At 37.4% G+C, this 24,684-nt stretch overlaps 1 protein-coding gene across 18 annotated transcripts in view; it reads right to left on the reverse strand.

Moving 5' to 3' along the window:
- The window catches only part of KCNC2 (potassium voltage-gated channel subfamily C member 2), a 209,419-nt gene that overhangs the window by 181,232 nt on the left and 3,503 nt on the right, over window positions 1–24,684 (reverse strand). For 15 of the 18 annotated variants that reach the window (XR_002344047.1, XM_021092007.1, XM_021092020.1 and 12 more), the window contains exon 2: window positions 22,825–23,521. Coding sequence is in view for 17 of the 18 variants with exons in the window: in XM_021092007.1 (XP_020947666.1) it covers window positions 22,825–23,502 (678 nt within the window). In the remaining variant the exon portion in view is untranslated. Of the gene's footprint in view, window positions 1–22,824; window positions 23,904–23,993; window positions 24,657–24,684 lie in introns of those variants that run through there. The other 3 variants (XM_021092006.1, XM_021092021.1, XM_021092013.1) reach the window with 3 other exon arrangements.

Consider the following 24,684-nt stretch of genomic DNA (forward strand, 5'->3'; position numbering starts at 1 on the left):
AGGAGCTGCCTCACAACTACTTCTATACCTCTGTAATCTACTTAAGCCAAAATGATTAACGTGGAAGGTGCCCTCAAACTCGAAGCATTCTCAGTGTTGCCCCCTCTAACAGGAACATATTTCTTCTTATGCTTCTCCCACTGACAATGAATCTCTCATTTGACTCAGTTCAGGTGTTGCCTCCCCAAGGAAATCTCTCCTGATTTCTAAGTTAGATGTTCATTCCATGGGTTCTTAAGACATTCTGCATATCCCTCTCATGAATTTACCAAACTATGTAATGGTCTTTTTAGCTGTCTGTTGCACCTCCAAACCCCAGTTAAGATGGTTTGATTCTTCAGGCTAGAAGTAATCTCCAGCATCCACAGTGCTTAGTATATATGAAGCTCAATAAATATCTGATGAATTAAATAGAGTACTTAATTTTTCTCACTGATAATTTCTCTCTGTGCTGTGTATTACAGCTTAATCATTAAAGAAAAGACTTTTGATAATTACACTAATTCCTTAAAGCAGAAGATTTATAGAATTATCAATCTGCTAGATCTTCAGTGCTAAGAGCTTCATTTACACCCACTGCTATATCTTAGAAACATATTTTTTAAAACTGATATATTTATATTTTTTATACAGTTAACAAATAACTGCTGGACAAAACTTATAAATATGTAATTTTTTAGGATGAAAAAGTAAATGATCTCAAATTTCTAAATTCAGTTATGTAAATGATAACTTTTTACGAGTTCTCAGAATTTATTCACCACATTTATTTAAATTATTAATAATATATCAAATAAGTAAAGAGAAAACCTGCTATGAAAATATTTTATAAGTATTTTACCATATAACTAAGATTTTTTCATAAATATTATTTTTCACAGTACAATAACGTGGACTGCCATAATTTATATATACCTCTTGTCTCCCTTTGTTGGAAATTAAAATTATTTCAAATTTTTGACTAATATAAAATAATTATTCAAGCAATATTTTTGTGCAAAAATTAGTTTACTCATATATAATACACTTTGTTATAATTAATTCTAAAAGTAAGATTACTAGATTGAGAAGCAATCTATCTTATTTACAAAGCTGATCAGCATTTTACCAGTTTTTTCTATGATTGAAAGGTCTGCTGTTAACTTACATGAAGACATTCTTCTTTTCATGTTACTTTTTTAGTTTTTGGCTCATAAGTCCTTACTTTATTATGGAATCATGGGATCAAACCCCTCAAATATTTCTAATGGTAGCCAACTTCAAAGACACACAGAGTTGAGCTGAATCCCCATTTCATAAAATTGGTATTTTCCCGTTTCAGCCCTACAGTTTAACATGCTCAGAGCTCTAAGAGTATGTGACTCTACAGAAATGGCTTTAAAACACACACAAATCAAAATTCAGATAAGCAGAGATATGATCTCCCCCTTTTAAAAAGTACTTTATGAAGGATATTCCATGAAACTGTACGTTTTTGGAAAAAAGTTGGAAGATAGGCAATTTTCCTTTTCATTTTAAATTGGATTTCTCAGAGGCTAAATGCATAATGTGCACTGTGAATCGACAAGTGGAGATAGAGTGTGACTCATTTCTCAAACAGAATTTTTTTTTATGATGAAGCATCTCAAAGGACTTGTACACTGAAGAAAACACTTCTGCTTGGAGAGATTATGCCCTTAGTATGACATTGCCATTGTTTAAAACATTTTTAGAAGTCCTCTGTTGGAACCAACTGCAAGAGACAATTTACCAAACACTAGAAAATCAGTCTTACTGAATTACAGTTATAGGATATGCTCATTGGTTCCAACCTCTTTCTTTGTCCTTATTTTCCCAGCTGTATTCCTTCAACTATATGTTCCTCACTTACTGAATCATGGGGAACTCACAGTGGGGCATGCTGGCACTGCTTGCAAGGAGAGTTATTTGCAGAAGAGACACAGTGAAAGCCAAAGGGAATGACTGTGGAACCAAACTGAAGGCAGAGGAAGATGCAATTTTGTCCAGTGTACATCCTGGAGCAGAATGTTTAATTGCCCACAGACCACTGCTTATCTGAAAATAGCACAAATGTTAACATAACTATAATAACTTGAGGACTATGAGAGAAAATTATGATAAATCAAATTTCAGAAGAATGCATATACTCACATATTTAAAAACCCACCTGAAATAAAATGAATGCCTGTACAGCTTATTAGCAGTTACCGAGTTTTCCTCAACTAGCATAGACTTTGTGTGCAATTATTTAGTAATAATTAAAAACCCTATTTTTTGCAATCATCATGCCTTTTTTGAGTAAAATATACTAGTTAGAGGATATTAACATGCAAATGGGAGTTGTAAAAAGGCCAATAAGAAAAGAAAAAAAAATACAGGGGTATGCTGGTCCAAAAACATTTGAATGAAAATAATACTAAATGTCACCCTTTTTCCAGCTTTAGGATCACAGAAATCACCTCTGGCAAAGACCCAACCATCTTTGTTGTTTTGGCAGTAGTGTTACTGGACAGCTGGAGAAGTCATCTATCTCTATTTGAACACTAACTGCTTCAAAAATTAGTGTTAGAGCAGCAGCAGACAATGTATAGCACTATGAATATGTTCAGTTGGAAAATTTGTTTTTGGAACAATGCTAAAACAGTGAGAAAGACTGTAAAATGTAGGCACCCAAAATGTCTTTCTGAATTCTCTTTAAAATACAAAGTAGCATTGCCAGATTTAGCAAATAAAAATACAGGATACCTGCTTAACCTTGAATGTCAGATAAGAAACAAAATCTTCTTAGTGTAAGTATGACCCATAATTTGGTACACATATTAATATTAAAAACACTTATTTTTGTTTATCTGTAACTCAAAGTTAACTATGTGTTTTATTTTATCTGGCAACCCTGCAGTCATAAAAACATACTAATAACACATTACAATAGCCCAGAAAAATTAAGGACAAAAATTCACGACATACCAGGATCCAGAAAGAGTTAAATTAATTAAAATACCTATTAATGAGAATGGTTGAGCATAAATGTTCATATCATCGTGTGCTCAAACTCTTGAAATGGGGGGTGAGGGGAAGATTGGCCAGGATTAGAGAAATATGAAAACTCTTTTGAACATAAAAATACAGTTGGTGCTGGCCTTACCTTGGACTAGGAAAACCACATTAACCAAGAGTCATTCCACCAATAATCTTTCATGAAATGGAAACTTCTTAATAAGAAGGGAGTGCTCCACTTCTGTAATAATATTAGTTACTTAGTGGTTACTCTTTGGATAGTTCAAAAGTAGAGAGAGATGCCAGTATGGTTATGTTCTCCAATAGCAGCAGTTATGTTATGTTCTCCTCTGACAACCATCTTAGGGAGCCACCGAGCTGAGGGAAGAAAGAGGTTTCTAGTTGCTTTCCTCAAAGATGCATTTGTGGGTGAAGCAGTGGAAGCCACTGGACTGTTGCATGCTGGGAAGTATACCTCTACCTATGAAAGAGTCAGTCCGCCAGTCTGTCAGGAAACACTTCTTTGAGTATCTTCTGTGTACAGGTCTATTCTAGGCAGCAGTAATTTGCTAACGAAAATGATCTAAGCCTCCCTTGTGCCTCTTCATCATTTACTCCTTTCCTCTCTTCCAGAAAAGTAAGCAATGGTATCAGGAATGTTATCTTACTTTATTTCAACACAGGGTCTAAACTTAGCAAAATTATGGTCAAGGCAATGATAGAAAATTGTCAGTTGAACTCAATCTGTTGACAAAAACACAAATAATCTTCCAGTCTCCTGGATTTTCTACCTCTGATCCAATAAAAAGATCCTGTCCCTGGATCTAGACATACAAGAAAGATCTGAAAGATGCCACCAATTATTAGACTAAAGATTTTGCACTTCAGCCTGCACTCAAGCTTCATGTAATACTCATCATTTATAGAAGGTTTACTTTATGTTAGGCATTCTGCTATATACAGTAAATGCATTATCTCATTTAGTTCTCATATCATTTAATCCTCTTAATACCCATCTTATGATGAAGTTCCTTTACAAATAATGAAAAAAAAATCTTAAAGAGGTTAATTATTTCACCCAAGGTCATGCAACTAATATGTCATTGGGCCATATCCAAATCCAGGTCTGTCTCATGCCAAGAACTCCATTCTTAGCCATCACAATATGCTGCCTCTTAAAGAGAGATAATGCTAGTACATAAATGGATTAGGAGCAAATTCTGGACAATTTTGAGTCTTGGATGCAGAATATCAAGAAAACTGGAGAATAAGGGTAGAAGTAGAAGTAAAATCTGCAGCAAGAGATGTCCTTGGGGCCAAGATTTGTGTAGGGCTCCTGCCTGTGCTTCCAACACATGGGGATTTCCCCATTCTTTTTTTTCTTCTACTCTTCATTATTTCTAAATATCAGACATAAACTGCAGATTTTAGTAGTCAAAATTGCACATGATAGTTATAAATATTAGAAATTATAAAATGAATGATTGTTTGCATATATGCCATATCCACAAAACCTAAAACAATAAACTGAAATATTTCAATCAATAAGGATTGATTATTGATAACTAACCATATGATTAACATATTAAAAGTAGTTGCTTACTCATATGCCATCAAAAATCAGATAAAATGTAATAGATGGCAATATCCCATTCACAATACCAACTATTTTATAAAATATACAGTAATAACCCTTGAAGTAAACATGTAGGACATATATGAAATAAACAATGAAATTCTTTTTTTTAATCTAAAACCAGATTTAAATAAAAGGGAAGGTTATATTCCTGATTATAAGGATTTAGTGTTGGATAAAAACATTCTTTACCTCTGTAGTTAGAATTACCTTAGAGAAAATAAAAATAAAATAATTATACTAAATTTATAATAGCCTTTGGGGATAAAAGGGCTATTTTTTCCAGCATATTATGTAATTCCTCAATTGTCCATAATAAGAATGTACTTTTATGACTTAAGACCAAGTTTTATTTTAAAAATGAATAAGTGACAATGAACGCTTATCTTTAAAATATAAACTTGTTCTAATATTATTCTTTTTTAAATGTGTCTTTTACAATGTGTTTTATAATTTTTATTTGATCTACTATCTCACAATGGTTTATCCTAAAAACAATACAATGTTATGTGATCTCTATAATATATACAGTATGTTTATATAATTCCAGGCTTTTCTTCCTTCTATTTGCATGACCGCTATGTTATATATATACATATAACATATAAAACATATTCCTTTAAATGTCTTTCTCAGTCTTCTATTTTCCACAATTCAGAAAGGATATTTTAGCACAATTAGATTTTACATGTAACAGTCTTCATTACTGCTTTGGTTTGATAAAGTGTATTCTAAATAGCAAGGGGAAAAATTCACCTTTGGATATTTCCATTTTATTAAATGCAATGACATAACAATACTATGATGAATAGGAATCTTTTTCTCTGCTCTCTTTGTCTAATTTCCTTGCTGCTGCAACATTCATTCTTCAGCATCTTTTCTTAGGATACAGCACCCTTCACTAAAGGCCCTGTTTCCATGTAATTAGCAGGACAATCAGTGCCATCTATTTATCGTCAGTCAGATGTTTCTCTACAAAATAAGGGCTAAGCATCTGGTCCTACTGGCAATGTCTCTGTGTAAAACATTAAAGCATGCTAATAGGTAAACATTATTTCAATGTGATGCTGTTACTTTATTGGGCAACTTTAAGTACCACAAATGTATTAAATCATCAAAGTTCATGTTCTTACAAGTTTATTCTCAGTGGGAAGATGATAAATTAAAGTGTCACTGTTCTCCAAGTGATAATTTCATCTAGGATTTTGCTTTAATGTTAGTCTAACAAGCTTCTTAAAGCAATGGTAAAATCACACTGTACGTTGGCTTTGAATTTCTTCACTAGAATTACATATTTGGGAACCAGAATAGATGAAAAGTAGATAAAGAAGGTGGGCTCAAAGAAGATAAGAAGATACAATGACTTTGTTGGGAAGAATCATAGAGGAATATATCCTTATAGACAAGAAAACTCATGGAATTGTTCATATGATAATGAAAACCCAGGAGAAAACTGCCAGACACTGTACACTACTCTGGTGAACAGCGAGAATGGAATGATAATTCTGTGCACAAGTTCAGAACTAGTGTATGAGCAAGAAACCTACATGCATGCAATCAAATTCTAATGAAAGATAGTATGCCTCATCTCCTTGGCCAAGCGTCATTAAAAATGAAGAAAAAAAAAATCACAGGGATAGAAAACAGGAAATACTGCAGTTATTGACCCAGAAATACTAAGATATAAAGCAAACAGGATTGAACTAATGGAGATAGAGTTTCAGGAGAGAGGAAGAATGGAATTTGATACAGATGCAAGAGAACGCTTTTCTTGGGGTTGATCCAATTCTTCTCAAAGAGTTTCAGAAACCAGAGGAAACTCAAACTCAGAGGCAACAGGCCCTAAGACAGGGAGCTAGCTGTGGGCCAACTCCTTGGAAGTCCCTGACTTCCTTTTATGGCTGGCTTCATAATTTGCCCCCAGGATATAGCCAGCAGGACAACTCTTTAAGTTATGTAGAGAATCAACACATAAGAAGACAGTTTCTAATCAGATGTGTTAGTGTGATAGAGAAAAGTGAGGCAAACTTCTCAGCACCTCAGATTTCCTCAAAGTGCATGAAGAAAAGGATGAGGGAAAGGTCACTCTGCATTAACTGAACTTCACTAATGTTCTATCCCCAAATACAGACACCTTTCTTAGAGCCGGATAGGGTCCCTTTTGTGCCTACCTGCTCCTCCCCACTCACCTTGAAGGGAATCATATTTCTGCATGATCTTGCCTATCTACCCACAGAGCACTATAATTACCTTTACCTTCTTCCAAAAGGAAAGATATCTGAAGAAATAAACAGCATAGAAAGCACAAAGGTGAAAGAATAGAAAAAAAAATTCTAAAGGGGCCAGAGTTAATACCGGAAATGAAATAGAACTTTGAAAATTATCTAACTCGTATCTTCATGAAGATTCTTAAAGACACCGCATACATTCAATGAGAGCATACTGAAATGGAAAATGAGAAATCAGAAAATAAAAGATTTATTGGATACTAAGAAAATGATGCACAAATGGAAAAGTCAGCATAGGTTGAATGGCATCTCCCTAAAATGCATGTTTACCACAAATCTCAGAATGTGACCTTATTTTGAAATAGCATCTTTGCAGAGGAAATTAAATTAAGGTGTGGTCAGACTGGATTATATGGGGCTATAATCTCAGAACTGGTGTCTTTGTGAGAAGAGAAAACTGAGAGGCACAAAGGGAAGATCAGCATGTGAAAATGGCTGCAGAGATTGGACTGGTATGTCTACCAACTGAGGAACATCATAGATTGCCAGAAACCACCAGAAGCTAGGAGGTAGCCATGGAACAGATTTTTCCCTTAAAATCTCCAGAAGAAACCAATCCTGCTGACACATGATTTCAGACTTCTGACCTCCAGAACTGTAAGAGAATAAATTTCTGTTGTTTCAAGACATCAAGTTTGTGGTAGCTTGCAACAACTCAGGGAAACTAATATGTCAGTTAAGTGCTATGATACTGTATCTACACATCATATGGACAGAAGAAGAAACGAATGGCATTAGGGAAAGTTTAGAAGTTGTCAAGTATGATTTGATAATTACATAGGATACTGAAAGATGACTGAATCAACTTGTTAAATCGAAGAGGAGAAAGCATTCCAAGCTGTGGCAACAATGGACACAAATGTACAACAACATGAGTTCATCTCTTATATTCAGGAATGGCAAAGCATGCAGGCTGACTGGTAAAGCTGTGAGAGCTATTATTAGGATTATAGATGGTGGGCAGATTCCAGAGAGCCAGGCTGAGGAAAATATATCTTAATATGTAGCCAGAAGAAAGGGATAACGGGGTTGTAAGCAAGAAAATGGCCTGCTATATTAATGCTTTAGAAGGAATTACTCTGCCTTGGGTCTGAAGTCTTCATAGTCTTCCCAGGTTAACTCCTTTGATGCCTGTTTTCACTTTTGTTTTTTTTTTTCCTCACTACCTTTGCTCCTTCCTGGGCTTATCTAAAGGAAATATTTATTAAAAGGAATTTTCCAAGGGGTGTTTGGAACCACAGAATCTTCTTGGGTTTTTTTTAGTCCCCAGTTCAATTTCAGCTTCTAACTTTGGAGTCTACAGCCATTACATCGAAATAGTCAGTTCCATTTTGCAGAGATTATGCAAAAATTAACATTATTTTCTTCGGCCTTAAACCAAAATAACAGCAATGCAAAGCTGACATTTCTCATAGAGAGCATTTCTTATTCCTTGCCACTTATTATGGTGATGAATTACTGCAACTAAAAATTCTAAGGGCCTTACCTTGCATCTAATTTTACAACCACAAAATCTATGAAATGGCTGTTAATAATTAAGTAACTGGTACTGAAATATAAAAGAAAAATCACAAAATATAATACAAAATATTATAGTGTTAAACCCCATGAAAGAATAACTACTGATTTCTCAAATCATGTAACCACTGAATCTTGAATTAGAAAAAAAAGTCATAAAGTTTATCTTGCCCTTTGTGCAAACAGAAATCAGGGAGACATCCTTTTTTTTTGCTTTTTTTTTGGGGGGGTGGTTATGGAGGTTTCCAGGCTAGGGGTCCAATCAGAGCTACAGCTGCCGGCCTACACCACAGCCACAGCAACACAAGATCCGAGCTTCATCTATGACCTACACCACAGCTCATGACCTACACCACAGCTCATGGCAACACCTGATCCTTAACCCACTGAGTGAGGCCAGGGATCGAACCTATGTCCTCATGGATGCTAGTCAGATTCGTTTCCGCTGAGCCATGATGGGAACTCCAGGCTATGTTCATTTTTCCTCACCCCTCTGGCCACTGTTTTAATTGAGATCACCAGCATCACTTGCCTGGATAACTAACATGCTAAACCATATCCTCTCTGACAAACTGCATTCATCTTCCCTATCCCAGTCAATCCCTTCTCCAAGTATAAGGGTTTCAGAATAATATTCCCAATTACAAATCTTTCCCTTGTAGGACTTTGTTTCAGGTTTTCTCTCTGTCTAAACAGTCTGGCTATCTCCTCTTCATGTACGAAAAGAGGCATGTTTCCTCGAGGAAGTTTTTTCCAATCTTGGCAAGACTATGTCAACTTCCACCTTGAGCATACTTTTTACTGGAGCTGTCATGACATGTAACTATCATGCCCCTTATACTGTTCCCTTCCAAGACATCACAACCCCTTAAAGGCAGGACATATTCCTTTACCTTGCCATTCATAAAATGCCTGGTGTAAAATACATACCTGTTAGATATTGTTCTAATTAACCACTATCTATTCATGAGGGATAGAATTACTCTACGGGTTCCCAGAGAGTTATCCAGTAGCCACATGAAAAAAATCTCAAGGGGAGATCATTTATTTTTATAAGCATTCTAAATACTAGAAAATGGGGGCTACTGCAACATCACCATGCCCAAAACTCCCGATGACTATCTTAAGGAATGGTGATAATGATGATGATAATAATGATACAGCCAACATTTATAGAACCAGGCACTATGCTGGATTCCTAACATGAACGTGCTCAGTCTACTCTCATAACAATCCTCTGAGTCAGATACAATTATTACCTCCCAGTCCAGATGAAAAGAAAGAGACTAAAAGAAGCAACTTTGTGAGAGTTATGCAATAACAGTATGGAGGTGCTTCAAAAAAACAAAAAACAGAACTACCATATGGTCCAGCAATGTCACTCCTGGGCATCTATCCAGAGAAAACCACAATTTAAAAAGAATCACAGCCAAGTGTTCATTATAGCACTATTTACAATAGCCAAGACATGGAAGCAACCTAAATGTCCATCAACAGAGAAATAGATAAGGAAGATGCGGTACACACATACAATGGAATATTACTCAGCCACAAAAAAGAATGAAATAATGACATCTGCAGCAACTTGGATGGACCTAGAAACTATCACACTAAGTGAAGTTAGTCAGACAGTGAAAAACAAACATCATATGATATCACTTCTATGTGGAATCTAAAAAAAAAAAGTATACAAATGAGTTTTTTGCAGAACAGAAACAGACTCACAGACTTTGAAAACTTATGGTTACCAAAGGGGACAGGTAGGGCATGGACAGGATAGACAGGGGGTTTGGGACTGGAATATGCACAGAGAGGCATATGGAATGACTGGCCAATAGGGACTTGCTATATAGCACAAAGAACTCTACTCAATATTCTGTGATAGTCTATGTGGGAAAAGAATCTGACAGAGAATGGATATGTATATATGTATGATTGGGTCACTTTGTTGCACAACAGAAATTATCACAAACTTGTTAATTAACTATATTTGAATAAAACATTAAAATAATAATAATAAGGTAGAAAGGTTTGCTGGGCCTCAAAAGAGACAGACTGTGAGGATTTTACGGTCTTCATAAAAATATGATCCTTGAGCAAAGATTTTAATTAGAAATGGGATGTGTTGTACGGGAATTAGTATAGGATAATATCTTTCAGCTGAAGTAACATATTAGAGTGATAAAATGAAGAATAGAATTTTGGCCTCTGACTGGAATGTGTATTAAGTGAGTGGCAAGTTGTGGGTTTCTTTCCCAAACCACCAGGTCCATGGAATGAAAATACTTCCATATTAAAAAAAAAAAAAAAAGAAGCAGCAGCAATTTTGTGAAAGTTATACAATAAGCAGATGATAGAGTCAGGATTCAAACTCAGGCAACTGAGTCCAGTCCTTAGCATTAATTCACTCCTATCTCAAAACCAATTGTCTAGCAGTCAGCTAGTCTTTCAATTCTTTGCCCCTAAAAAGAGCTGTAGTAAAATGATATTAATAATAGTAATAATTAATAAAATGTAAAAATAAAATCCTGGTTGACTTTGAAGCTAGTTTTCAAATTCATCTGTCTATACAATTCTTTTGAGGGGCATATCTGTTAACCCCCTAAAGAGCTGCCAATCTAGAAAACACACTTTGGGAAGCACTAGTCAAAGCATGATTAGTATCCTAATTCAGTTCACGTGCACCCGCATGTTCATTGCAGCACTATTCACAATAGCCAAGACATGGAAATAACCCAAATGTCCATTGACAGATGATTGGATTCGGAAGATGTGGTATATATACACAATGGAATACTACTCAGCCATAAAAAAGGATGACATAATGCCATTTGCAGCAACATGGATGGAACTAGAGAATCTCATCCTGAGTGAAATGAGCCAGAAAGACAAAGACAAATACCATATGATATCACTTATAACTGGAATCTAATATCCAGCACAAATGAACATCTCCTCAGAAAAGAAAATCATGGACTTGGAGAAGAGACTTGTGACTGCCTGATGGGAGGGGGAGGGAGTGGGAGGGATCAGGAGCTTGGGCTTATCAAACACAACTTAGAATAGATTTACAAGGAGATCCTGCTGAATAGCATTGAGAACTATGTCTAGATACTCATGTTGCAACAGAACAAAGGGTGGGGGAAAAAATGTAATTGTAATGTATACATGTAAGGATAACCTGACCCCCTTGCTGTACAGTGGGAAAATAAAAATAAAAAATAAAAAATAAAAAGTATCCTAATTCATTGTTAAACTGTATTTGCTTTTATAGCAGTCATATCAAAGTACTGGCACTGGGTCAGCAGCCAAATACAACCCCGAAGATGTTCACCTGATCTGAATCCTATGCAAATCTTCCTGAATTCAAGTGTCCATGGTGATACCTGGGAAATGAAAACTAGATACTTACAATGGAGCGTGACAATGGGAGAAAAAATTATGTGTACAGGTATGTGTAATTGGGTTCCCATGCTGTACAGTGGGGGAAAAAAAAGTGTGTTGGGGGGAATAACAATAAAAAATAAATTTAAAAAAATGAAAACTTTATTTGTAATCTTAAATTATTCCTAGACATATCTAGGTTTTGGAACAACTATTTCAGAATAAACTGAAACACAAGTGTTCATTCCTATTGTGGACTGAACAACTAGCTCCTCAGAAAATCTCGTTTACAAGCCCAGAGCCATACCCTCTTCCTCTCAAATCTGTTCTCTTTCCTTCTGGTCCTTTTTTAAACCTAGTGGCATGGTACTATCTGCCAAGTTTTCATGTTTGCATACTTTTCTATTGACTTAAGCTTGATTGCTGGAAATAACTAATCTTTTAGGTGTTAACTAAAATCTCATCTCCTCTGTACAGGAGGAGTGAGTCGCTCCCACATCTGTGTGTCTGAACTATACCATTATGTCTATTATAGTGTTTAATGCATTATATTGTAACTATGGACATACAGTTGTTCTCCAATAGAATGCAAGTGTCCTGAAGGTAAAGACCAAATTTTAGCCCTTGCATTCTCAGTACTAACCCAGTTTTGGCCAGTAGTTGAAGCTCAATAACTGTCAGCAGAGATTCAAAAGTATTTGAAAGCTTTCATCTCTGACGCCTGCTTCTCTTCCAGTTTGTTTAGCTAGGAGAGAGATCTACTAATGCCTGACAATAACATGTTATTTCATCAACCAAGCAGTGCAAGCCAAGGTAGAGGAAACACAAAGGTTATCAACAAAAAAATCCACCTCTGAAGCACAAAGTCAAGTACTAAAAAGCAAAGTTAGCAGTTCCCATCGTGGCCCAGCGGAAATGAATCCTACTAGGAACCATGAGGTTGCAGGTTCGATCCCAGGCCTCTCTCAGTGAGTTAAGGATCTGGCATTGCAGTGACCTGTGGTGTAGGTTACAGATGAGGCTTGGATCCTACGTTACTGTGGCTGTGGCGTAGGCCAGCAGCTGTAGCTCTGACTGGACCCCTAGCCTGGAAACCTCCATATGCTGAGGGTACGGCACTAAAAAGCAAAATAAATAAATAAATAATTAAAAAGTAAAGTTACCAAGAAATCCCCTAACAGAGAAATTCAAGATGAACTCAATCAACAATTAAGACACAAAGAGAAGAAGGACCAGATATTGAAAACAAGTGCTAATTAAAAAAAAAAAAAAAACCTAAAGAACTGATGGTGTACAAATGCTACAACTCAAATTGAGCAGGGCACTCACAGAAGAAAGTGAAACACTTAAAGAACCCTGTTTTTTATTTAAGACTAATCCAATTTGAATGTCATTCACCCTTATTAATACATTAAACTATATTTGATTTAATTCATTTTCCTGAATTTTATAACTCTAGCATTGTACTCTAAATATCAAAGCATAGTCAACATCATTTTGAACTGGGAATTAAGCATAAGCTTGCAAATGTTTATCCATCATGACACAAATCTGACAGTTGTTCAATTTTGATGCACTCACTAATCATTTTACATGACTTTGATAGGTTACTCAGGCCTGATAATAAAGTTACCATAGCTTTTTGAAGATTATCTTGTGACTTGATATTCTGTTTGCACAAAAAAAGGGCCAGATAAGTCCCTACTCAGCTTATATGAAAGACAGGTTTCATTAGTATATTTTAATATTTTCATAATTGCCCTCTCACTGTTCACCTCAAAAGAGAAGCAGGACAATTTAAACAATAAATAAACTGTAATAGCTGTATTATTCTGTTTTATAAGTATCAATTTTATCCAATTTAACATAGGAAAGAAGTTTCCTCTTGCTATGATTACTTTGCCATTGTTTCTAATTACACAATATTCATTTTTTGCAAAATGTATTTTATCCTTAACCAATAAACAAAAAATTCTGAAATAAGAAGCCTCATATCTGAATTTCTATTGTATAATTTGCAAACACAGACACAAAATTTATAGAAATTCTGAATAATCTCTGGCCTTTCCACTGAATTCAATCTGACAACTACTCAGTAAGTAACTTCACATTCATCCAAATAGTTTTTGCCTAAATATAATTCAGAAACATGTGGTCTTAAAATTAGAATTAACAATATTATTTGGATATCTTAACAATATTTTTAGGATCACTTTATTCTACTAAAAAACTTTTCCCATTTTATCATTTAGTGAATAATTTAAAATTCTGGACAAAGCATTGGTATCCAAATAAGAGGATGTCCGTGGCTAAAAGGTAGCATATTTCCACTCATCATATGGATGTGAAAATCCATAGGGACAACTCAAAGGAGAACACCTTCCACTGATGAAACTACATCACAGAACACTAGCCAAGAAAGGCTATTTTGACCTTTGCTCCAATTTTTAAAGATGTCAACAATATTGTCAGATACATAAAGAATGGAAAAGCTCTCAGATCTGATAGCAAACCCACCAGAGTCTTCAAACTGAAAATAAAGATGACACAAAAGTGTCTGAACAGGATTTTCTTAACACAGGAACACTGAAGAAATGTCAGATTACAAAGATGTCTTTATCATTACCAGCTTTCAGAAGAAAGAAAAGGTCAGTCAAGTAACCACATCAATTAGGGAGTATTTTTTCCCAATATTGCCAGCAACATTTTGGCCCAACTTCTTCTATTTTAATTCCTATAAAATGCATTCACTCAAACACTCCCAAAATTACAGTGCTGCTTTACATCCCATCACAGAGCAGTAAATACCACCTTTGGCTAATTGTCCGCTAAAGAAAGGTTGAAGTATAAGTTTTTCTGTTCCAGTATTTACTGACCTCACAAAAACATCTAATGTCATTTGCAGATCTTAAAAACAACACCAAATATCTTTCACTCTAATTCACCAGTTATCCCTGTGTAAACCTATCATGACCTGGTTAATTATAAGTGAGAATAGAATGTTCTATAAAACACATCAACCATCACCATTAGGTTGACCTAGGGTTGCATTAAAAAACTCCAAGAGCAATAAATCCAATAAAAGCAGAAAAACGTATTACAAAAGACACACATACACATAACTAAAAGGGAAAAAAGAAGGTAAGTGCATAGGCAGGTTAGATTTGAGGCTCTAAAGGTAGTAGAACAGTAAGATGTAGAACTGTATGCAATGGAAGACTGCATCTGGAGAGGGATCTGAAAATAGAATACCTAAAACAGTGACAACTTCCTTGCTATTGCTGAACAATAGGACATGGAAGAGGACAGACTCAACCCCAACTATTCCTAACATGCATGCTGCTTTACAAGAGCTAAAATGTGTGCATGAAATGTTAAACCCAATTCAGACTAAGTAATTGAGATTGATTGGGAAGAGAGTCAAGAGTCAGAAGATCTAAATTCTTGCTCTGCTACTGTCACTAACTAGCCATGGCAATGAACAAGTCATCTGCTTTTTCTGTGAATTGAGCCAACTGTGTTAGGTGATCACCCGTTTCCTTTCAATTCTAAGTCTCATGAACACCAGAAGTCTGTTATACATACATGTATGTATATATAATATACACATGAACACGGACATTTATATTCTCATCAAAATTTTAAGCTATATTCCTATGAGTCTCTTCCTTTGTTTATCTACATAAAAATTTATAAACATATTCTCTGAGTATGTATTTACATCATAACAGTGAATATATCTTCTTTTTATGTAAATATACATAACCTGAAATAGAAAAACTATTTTTTCTTAAAAGAGAAATATACTGCACTATAAGTTGGTGCACTATATACATGGTACATATATGTATATTTACCTTGAAATATTCTTTATTAATGAGTACATTAAAATACAAACTTGTGAAGTGTGCTAGACAGTATACCATTCTCTATGCTTACTCTGAGAGAATGGGTTATGAAAGATTAGAACTGAACAATATGACACTATTTTGTAAACACTTCAATGTGTTAGGCATATCTGTAAATCCTCAAGTGAATAAGACTTTCCCTTCTGTAGAAGATATGGGAAGGCGAAAAGGATGGTGTCTTGACAAGGCACTTTTCAAATGGAAATAAAACTGGGATTATCTAATCAGTTATCCTCGTGGGTGGGTGGGTATACACCTGCACTGAATCTTTGATTTAGGAAATGACAGAGCCGATCATCTTTATGGGTTTTATGACAGAGCCACAGCAAAATGATTTCCTGAAATCAATATGTGGTTGAGAGAAAGCTGTTTTCAATGGAAACAGGAAGCTAGGAGCTAACCTGTTTCTATGGTAACCAGAGCAGCAGCTACCCAACAGCTGTAGGAATAGAAAAGGGCAGAAAGTTATATACCAAAAAAAAAAAAAAAAAAAAAATCAATACTAGTTTACCTTATTAGTGTGATGGTCCCTAGAGTACAATCAAAATGAGTGCAGACATGCTGTCCACCACCACCCCCATCGCCCATGGATTTTTAGCAATAACTGTCCTTATTTTTCCTCAAAATCTTAGAGCTGGAAAGAAGTTTGGATACCATTAAATCCAATGTGTCATCCTCATTTTTTTTCTTTCAGAAAAGGCAAAAGAAAATCAAGACTAGGAATGATGAGGTAAATTTTTCAAGGTCACACAGCTAGTTGTGAAGTCAGAGTTACTTCCTAGGTCTCATGGATCCCAACCCAGGCATTTTTCTAATGCTGTTTCCATATATTCTCTACTTCTGCTCTCTTCTCCCAACACTCATATTTTAGTCACTTTCTACGAAAATACTGACCACACAGGGTTAAATTAATCACCACTTTTCAACCTATAAGAAAAGCAAAAAGGTTATCCTGTCATAAAAAATATCTTGATGGCTCTTCCAAAAGAACAGCCCTTCATACTTCCAACAGGACTGAATTAAGTTTATATAATATATGTTGCCACTATATATTTCCTTATGGAGATCTGTATTTATCATTTATCAACCCTTTAGTGCCCTTTACTATTTCATTTAAATATATTTTTAAAGGTTGCCATAATAAAAAGAATAAATGACTCAGAATTTGAAAAAATATGAGATCTGAAAATCACATTTACTTTACTTGCAATAGTAAAAATAAAGAGTACTTAAACATATTTCCAAATGGGAAAAGTTGGCCTGCCTTTCTTATTTATTTATGTATTTTATTTATTTATTTATTTATTTTTATTTTTATTTTTTGCTTTTTTAGGGCCGCACATGTGGCGTATGGAAGTTCCCGGTTTAGGGGTCAAATAGGAGCTTCAGCTTCCAGCCCATGTCACAGCCACAGCAACGTGGGATCCAAATAGCATCTGTGATCTACAACACAGCTCATGGCAACGCTGGATCCTTAACCCACTAAATGAGGCCAGGGACCGAACTGTGTCCTCATGGATACTAGTTGGGCTCGTTACTGCTGAGCCACAATGGGAATTCCCAACCTGCATTTCTTTACAAACCTACCCACTCCCTTGTTCTCAGTTGCTCTGAAAATAAGCTTCTTGATAGAGAAGACAAACTTCTTTGACTCTCATTTAATTTCATCAACTCAGGTCTATAAATGAGCTCTTGACAAAATATAACAGAAAAAAAAATCATACTTAATCTGTCCAGTCATTCATCTTTGGCATGCCTAAGGCCCAGCAATGGATCAGATCACCCAGTTTGAGATCAAATATACTAGTGAAAAATATCGTTCTATTAAGTTACTTGTTTTTTTAATGATGTATTGAATTAGGTACTCTCTGATCAAATTCAATGCTCAGAATGTAAGAATGAAACTGAATTTACTTGTGATCTGTACAGTTAGTGGCCTGGAAAAGGTCAAAGGACACTTAGATGCTTATACAGCAAATGCGAACACACCAGACTATTATAGCAGACTCTTGGTCTGAAGTTTGGATTTGCATTGTCACATGGGTAGCCATAATTTTTAATTAAAATGGAAGAGATGAAGACACTCGACCACACCACAAATAATTCAGTTGTTTGGTATAAGTACAGCCTTTATCATATGTTAACTTTTACATTATTCAATAATATTGTAAAGAGAAGGCCTATAAATCACTTTGAAAACAGAAAAAAAATCAAAGACTGAAATAGCCTAACACTTTCTCAATAAAATAAAGACATAACAATATCTTAAGACCATCATTTCTAAATGGAATATTTTCCTGCACGTGTCAATATTTACACGTGAGATTTTTTTTTTTTTGAGGACATCTTTAATATCTCCGGAATGTTGTTTGTTGTTGGCTTTGTTGCAGTTTAACTGAATATATAATGTTTTAGGAAACATTTTTATTATAGAGTGGTGAGCTTACTGAGGGCAAAGCACTATAAATTCTCCATGCATTCCCAGTGCCTTACATAGTTTCTAGTCTAGAGTGACTGCATAATCATATTCATTGACTAAATGAACACTCTAAAATTTTAATAATTAACAACAATATTTTACAAACAATCTATATTGGGCCATTCATTCTTTTAACTGGAGCAATGATTAGAAAATAAGAATTAAGGGAGTTCCTGTCATGGCGCAGTGGTTAACAAATCCGACTAGGAACCATGAGGTTGAGGGTTCGATCCCTGGCCTTGCTCAGTGGGTTAAAGATCCCGCATTGCTGTGCGCTGTGGTGTAGATTGCAGACATGGCTTGGATCCTGCATCGCTGTGTCTGTGGTCTGTGGCGTAGGTCGGCAGCTACAGGTCTGATTCGACCCCTAGCCTGGGAACCTCCATGTGCCACGGGAGCGGCCCAAGAAATGTCAAAGAAGCCAAAAAAAAAAAAAAAAAAAAAAAGAATTAAGGCATTTTCTTTCTTTAATCGTAATATATGATTCAAATTGTCTTTATCTGTACACTTACAGTTAGCAAATAGTTATTTAGACCACTTCTTTCCCCTTTTGTTTTGTGCTTTGAGGTAAAGGAGAAAATAGCCCATAAAAAGTAAATTACATATATGTAATTCTGAATCCAATTATAGATATTGAAATTTAAATTTCAGTAGTCTTAAGGCGTAATTTTAATAACGCTCTGGAAATAATTTAAGAAGGTAATAAAGAGAATATTTTCAAGGTTATAAAAATGATGGATTCACCATCACAATTCAAGTATGATTCAGGATTATCTGCACATAATGGTATACTGGATACAGTTCTGGAGAACATACATGAAGTGATCTGGATACACACCAAAAGCTGGCAATTTAAATATGGTTCCATGGCAGGGTTTTTTTTTGTTTGTTTGTTTTAAATGCTCTTTGAAAGTTAAAGGTCTATCAGGTAATCAAAGATGTACATGTCCCCAAGGAAGAACCACACTCTAAAACAACCTAATTCAATCACCTTCCCCCTCCCCTCCCAAAAAAAATAAATGAAAAGAAGAAGGAGAAGTAGAAATGTAGAACAGCTCTCAATTCTGTAATACTGGAAACAAACTATTTAAATATTTTTATCGTAGTATATTGTCCCTATACTACTTTTTAAACTTCTAAAAAACCTAGAAGTTCTATCAAAGCATTTCTGCATGATGCCTGTTCACTTACCTATGATATGCCTTCATAGGAAAACACACAGAAGTTTCATTTCCTTCTAAAACGTACATATTATATCGGAAATATACAATTCATAACATTTTCACAAATACATCTACGCAGACTTGCTTTTTACTATTTGTAAATATCACTCAGTGGCATCAACAAAATAATCTCCCCTTTCCTGATTTCATTTTCCCCACAACAGGTCTCCACGACAACTTACATTTGAATTTTTATAAATTTCTAGTTTGGAATATTATTCTTAAAGAAAAAATTCATAAATATAAGATATAAACTTATCTATCAAGTTAACCTGAACAATTTAGACTTCTCGAACATGTATTTACATCATATATTAGAAGGAATAGAGAAGGGGGAAATGGCAACCAAGACAAAAGACAAAACTACAATGCTGTAAAATTCAATTAATTATCCGGTTCCTATCACTGTTGTTTCAGTCTTCCACTCTAGGTTATAAAAGTTAGAAATAAAAAATAGCTATTATATAATGAGCCAATCTCTTCAACATTGGAAAAGAACAAAAACAATGATGAAACAAGCATAACAAACTGAAAATAGAATTTGAACAGTTACAATTGTTCTTCTCAAGTATATCAATAAAAGATGAACTGATGCAAAATGAAAAGTAAGAGGGTTTATAAAAGTTAAATACTTCTATTAAGAATGAGACTTGTGGCAGTAAGACCACAGTGGAAACAAACCACATGATAATTGATTTTATGTCTCCTGGAGTCATGCCCATGAAAAATATAATTTCATCCAGTGACCTCCCGATGTAATTTTATTTATCAAATTAGTCAGATAATATTAAGTCAGTCAATCATCTAAACTAAAAGTATCCATATAAGAATATTAAATAAAATTTAAATAGAATGGCTTAAAATAGATGACTTCTGAGTACTCTTTTTTAGGCAATCTCTAATAATTTGAAAATACTTTTATTTTATTCCAGAAGACAACCACGCCGAATGTTAGCCAATCTGAAAAAAAAAAAGAAAAAAAGAAAAACATTACAGATCAACTGGTCAATAAAAATGGAAAGTTAAAACAGGGCTAATTTTAAGAAAACTCGAATCCCATATTTGCAATCCAGTGTTGGGTGGTACAGGCAAAGACCTGGAAATAAATAATGTGTGTGTGTGTGTGTGTGTGTGTGTGTGTATTTATATACATGTTACAGATGAGCTTTCAAAGTTAGAATTCTTGTTAATTTCTAAGTAAATGTCCTATTCTGCATTAAATCTCAAGAGCAACACAATCTGCAGATATTTCACAAGCCAGACGGTCAGTTATAATCAGTGGTTGTGGTAGAAAGGGCCTGGGAAGGATGTCATGAGACCTCCAGCACAATTTTAACTGTTATTAACTTGCTGTATGAACTTGACCATCACTTAGCATCTGCAATCTTCGTTTTCTTCAACTGCAAAATACAGGGTCCTCATGAAGTGACCTCAAAGTAATTTTCCAGGTCTATGATTCTCAGCTGATTCTGCTTCTGATGGCTCTTTGACCTTGCATTAATCTGTCATCTATCTGTGTTCTTTTCCTCACCTAAAATGGATACAGGTCAAATCCTTAATATTACTACCATGAAATTTTAGAAAGACTTCTAGAAAAAAAAATATTTTCAAATTAATAGTCTGCCTTTTGACCAATAGTCTACAGAATCAATTTCCATGGCAATAATAAAAATCAAACACCTTCTAAAATTTTTGCTATGCAATCTGGCCTACAATAAAAATGTACCATGTTATTATGAGGAAAGATGATAAAATATTCTTTTATACACCACTGTAAAATAAATTACATGATGAGCCTGAAAACAAATTCAGATTATCTTTTTGGCCACCAGATGGAAAGAGCACGTGGAACTCAGCTGGAATCAAAAAAAAAAAAAAAAAAAGAAAAGAAAAAAAGAAAACCCACAGAAGTAATGGTTATGAATCTGTGATTTAATTTAAATAAATAAATAAACAGGAACTTTTTTTTCATGAATGCCAACTCGTTGAATTTATAGAATGGTCTCAAAAGGAAGATTACAGAGTTGAAGTTATTAATTCTATATTCAAGTATGAGAATATGAACATATTAGAATTTATGCATACCAGAAAACAAAGTAGCAATGCTTTAAATTGTTTCTTTCATATTCTATTTGAAATTGAAAACAAAATGTACTCTCAGACTTCTAAAGTGTTATCAGAAGCACATCTTCTGACAAGTTATCATACAGCTGCATAGTATCTCACATGCAGAGACTTCTGACATGCAGAGGAAGACAACAGGGAGGATGGAGCCAAAGTCAAGCTGGGAGAATTCCCATTCTGCCCAAGGGGGAATCTTTTCTGGGTGTCAGAAGCAAACCAGACACATGCAGTTGCAAAGATTTAACTAAATACAGTACTCTGTTCTCATATATAATTAAAAAACATTCACATACTGTATAATTTTGGTTATTTATATTTCTTTTATTTCCTTTAAAACTAGAGAAACCATTATTGGTTACTTTTATAATCCCTTCATGTTGTTTTGAAGACTTCATTGGAGGTGTCAAAGACTACATTTAAACTGTCACTCAAACTAGAAGCTGGAAAGAAAAACTGAGGATGTGATCCCCATCCATAGAGTAAAATAAAGTTACCTGCAATCTAAATTACCCCGGTTTAGAGGCTCTGACTAAACTAGGATCACCAAAGTGACCAACTGGCATTCAATCTGTAAAAAATACAGATACAGCACAAGAGGAAAAACACCAGACTCCAAAATTCATGTGCAGGGTGAATATGTCAACTCACTGGGGCAAGCAAGCCCAGCATTGCTCTCTGTTGGAGCTCTCCCAAACAACATTCAGGAGATTCTCCTCACAAAATGAACCTCCTGGCACACCCTCTCCAGGCCCAGCCACAGACATATATTCTATTTCCCCTTTACTGTCCTCAGATTAGACCCCTAATTGGAGCCACTGCTCTGGGTGAGTCAGATGTGCAGGAGTGTCAGGCCTCACTGAAAAGGTCAAATCGTGATGACCAAAAAGCCTGAAGGGATATCCGAGCTAAAGAAAAAGTTGGAACAAAAGAGTCAGAGAAAGAAGTGCAAGATGAACTGTGATTCCCGTTTCAGGGCAAGGTTGCCCAGGGAAGTCGACATTTGCCCTTTAGGTTCCATCTGCTAAAGTAAATCTGTTTGTGTTGAGGAGAGAAGGGAGTATGATGAGGGATGGGAGGGGGCGGGGAGATGAGAGCCAAGATGCCTGAGTTGACCGCGAACCAGAAGGACTTCTAACCTCAACGTTACGAGCCCTGCTCTCCTCTTCCCCTCCCCCCATCCAGAGCGCGCCCCCAGCCCCCTGGCGGAAAAGCACAGGAAGTTGCGGAATGAGTTTGGCGGCTGGAGAGGGGGCGATTCTGGCCTTACCCTGGCGGCTCTGGACGAGTAGGGGTCCTCAAAGAGAGCCCACATGCGGGGCTGCAGCCTCCTCCAGCGGCCAGACTTGCCGTCGGGGCCCCCGAGGCCCGCGGCGTCCTCGATGCCCAGCCTCTTGGCCGCCAGGTCCTCGTCGTCGCCAGGGTCGCCGCCGATGAGGTCGGGGGTCTCGAAGATGTCGAGCGCCTCTTCAGCGTCGCGGTGCTGCCGGTAAGTCATCCAGCAGCAGGGCTCCACGTCGGTCTCGTCGATGCCCCAGAAGGCCAGCTCCTCCTCGAAGAGCGGCCCGCACACGTCGGCGGGGCAGTGCAGTTTGCCGGTGCGGTAGTAGTTGAGCACATAGGCGAAGACCCCCGGGTGCCGGTCGAAGAAGAACTCGCGGCCGCCCCCAGGGTGGTCGCTGCCGCGGGCGCTGCAATTGCCCGCGCCGCCCTCAAAGCAGCCCGCGGGCCCCGGGGACAGTGGGGGCGGTCGCGGCGGCGGCGAGAGCGGAGGGGGCGACGGCTGCAGCTTGTCGCCCGCCGCTGTCAGGCAGTCGCCCTGGGGTTCGGAGGCGGCGAGGAGGGCCAGGCGCGTCCCGGGCAGGGTCTTGAGGGTGCTGCGGTAGGTTTCGTGCCGGGTGCCCCCGACATTGAGGATTACCCTCTCGTTGTTCTCGATCTTGCCCATCTCTGTGCCTCAGACATGACTGGGGAAGGCGAACACAGCGCCAAGTTAAAGAGCTCGGTCGGCGGAGCCGCTTGGTGACCCCCGCCCCGCCCCCCACTTCCAGCCCTAGAGTCCCGAGACGCCGCGATGGCGGAGAGGCAAGGGGCAAAGGAGGAGTTAGGTGCCCAGCCGGAACCCCGCCTCAAGCATCACATCTTCCTCAGATTTCTAGAGAGCTGAGAGGACAGTAGTCCGAGTCTCCCTTGACCTTCCATGACATCTTTCCCCCTGCCTCGCACACCATTCTGCCTGTCCTCTGCCTCCTTCATCTTCTCACCCTTCACCCTCCCTCCCCTCTGTCCACTCTCAGGTCTAACCTATGTCCAGCCGCTACCTCTGCCCCTTCTTCCCAAGCCCATAGTCTCCCCCCATACCTCCTCCCCTCCCCCACCCTGTCATCTCCCCCTTGCGGGGTCCTTCTCCTCCCTCCACATTCCGAGACTCCCGCCTACCCTCTCGGAGGCAATTCCCTTGGGCAGGGAGTTCTCTGTGCTCAGCCAACTTGGCAATGCTGGGTGAGAGGACCCCATCCCCCCAAGGCTGGGCGGCGAGCCCCCATTAAATGTGTACCCTCGGTGAACTCTGGCCGACCCGCTGCTCGCTGGCTCCCGGGCGTGCCCTTTGCGCGACCTGTTCTCAGTTCACCTCTACTCTCTCTCCTGGGCCAGGGGAAAAGGCTGAACGCAGAAGTCAGAGAACAAAAACGTCCCTGCTGGTGGTGCCTTTCACCAAGGAGACCTCCACCTAATTCCCTGATCTAATTTCCTTTTCACATTAATGTTGTTGTTAATATTACTATTACTTGGGAAAGGAAGCACTAACTAGGAGCCATTTGTGGGAATAGAAGTGATCTGTGCATCCCACCCATCCCCCTTTCCCAAGAAAAACAAACGCCTTGAAGGTGGGCTGGGGGGTTGCTTTCCAGGAGGGGCGAGGCTCTGGGGAAAGCTGTTGGAGGCACACCCCCTGCATCCCCGAGCTGGGAGTCCGGGCTGACAGTGTCCCCGTTTCCCATCTCCCAGCCACCTCTCCCCTGGGCTTCACCTCTCAAATCGTAGGGTGGAACGGAAGGGGATGCCTGCCTTGCAGGGTCAGCACGCCCTTCCCGGGCAAATCATCCCTTGCCCTCCCGCCCCTAGATAC

The sequence above is a fragment of the Sus scrofa genome, chromosome 5, assembly GCF_000003025.6.
Source record: "Sus scrofa isolate TJ Tabasco breed Duroc chromosome 5, Sscrofa11.1, whole genome shotgun sequence".
In the NCBI taxonomy this organism is placed as follows: Eukaryota; Metazoa; Chordata; class Mammalia; order Artiodactyla; family Suidae; genus Sus; species Sus scrofa.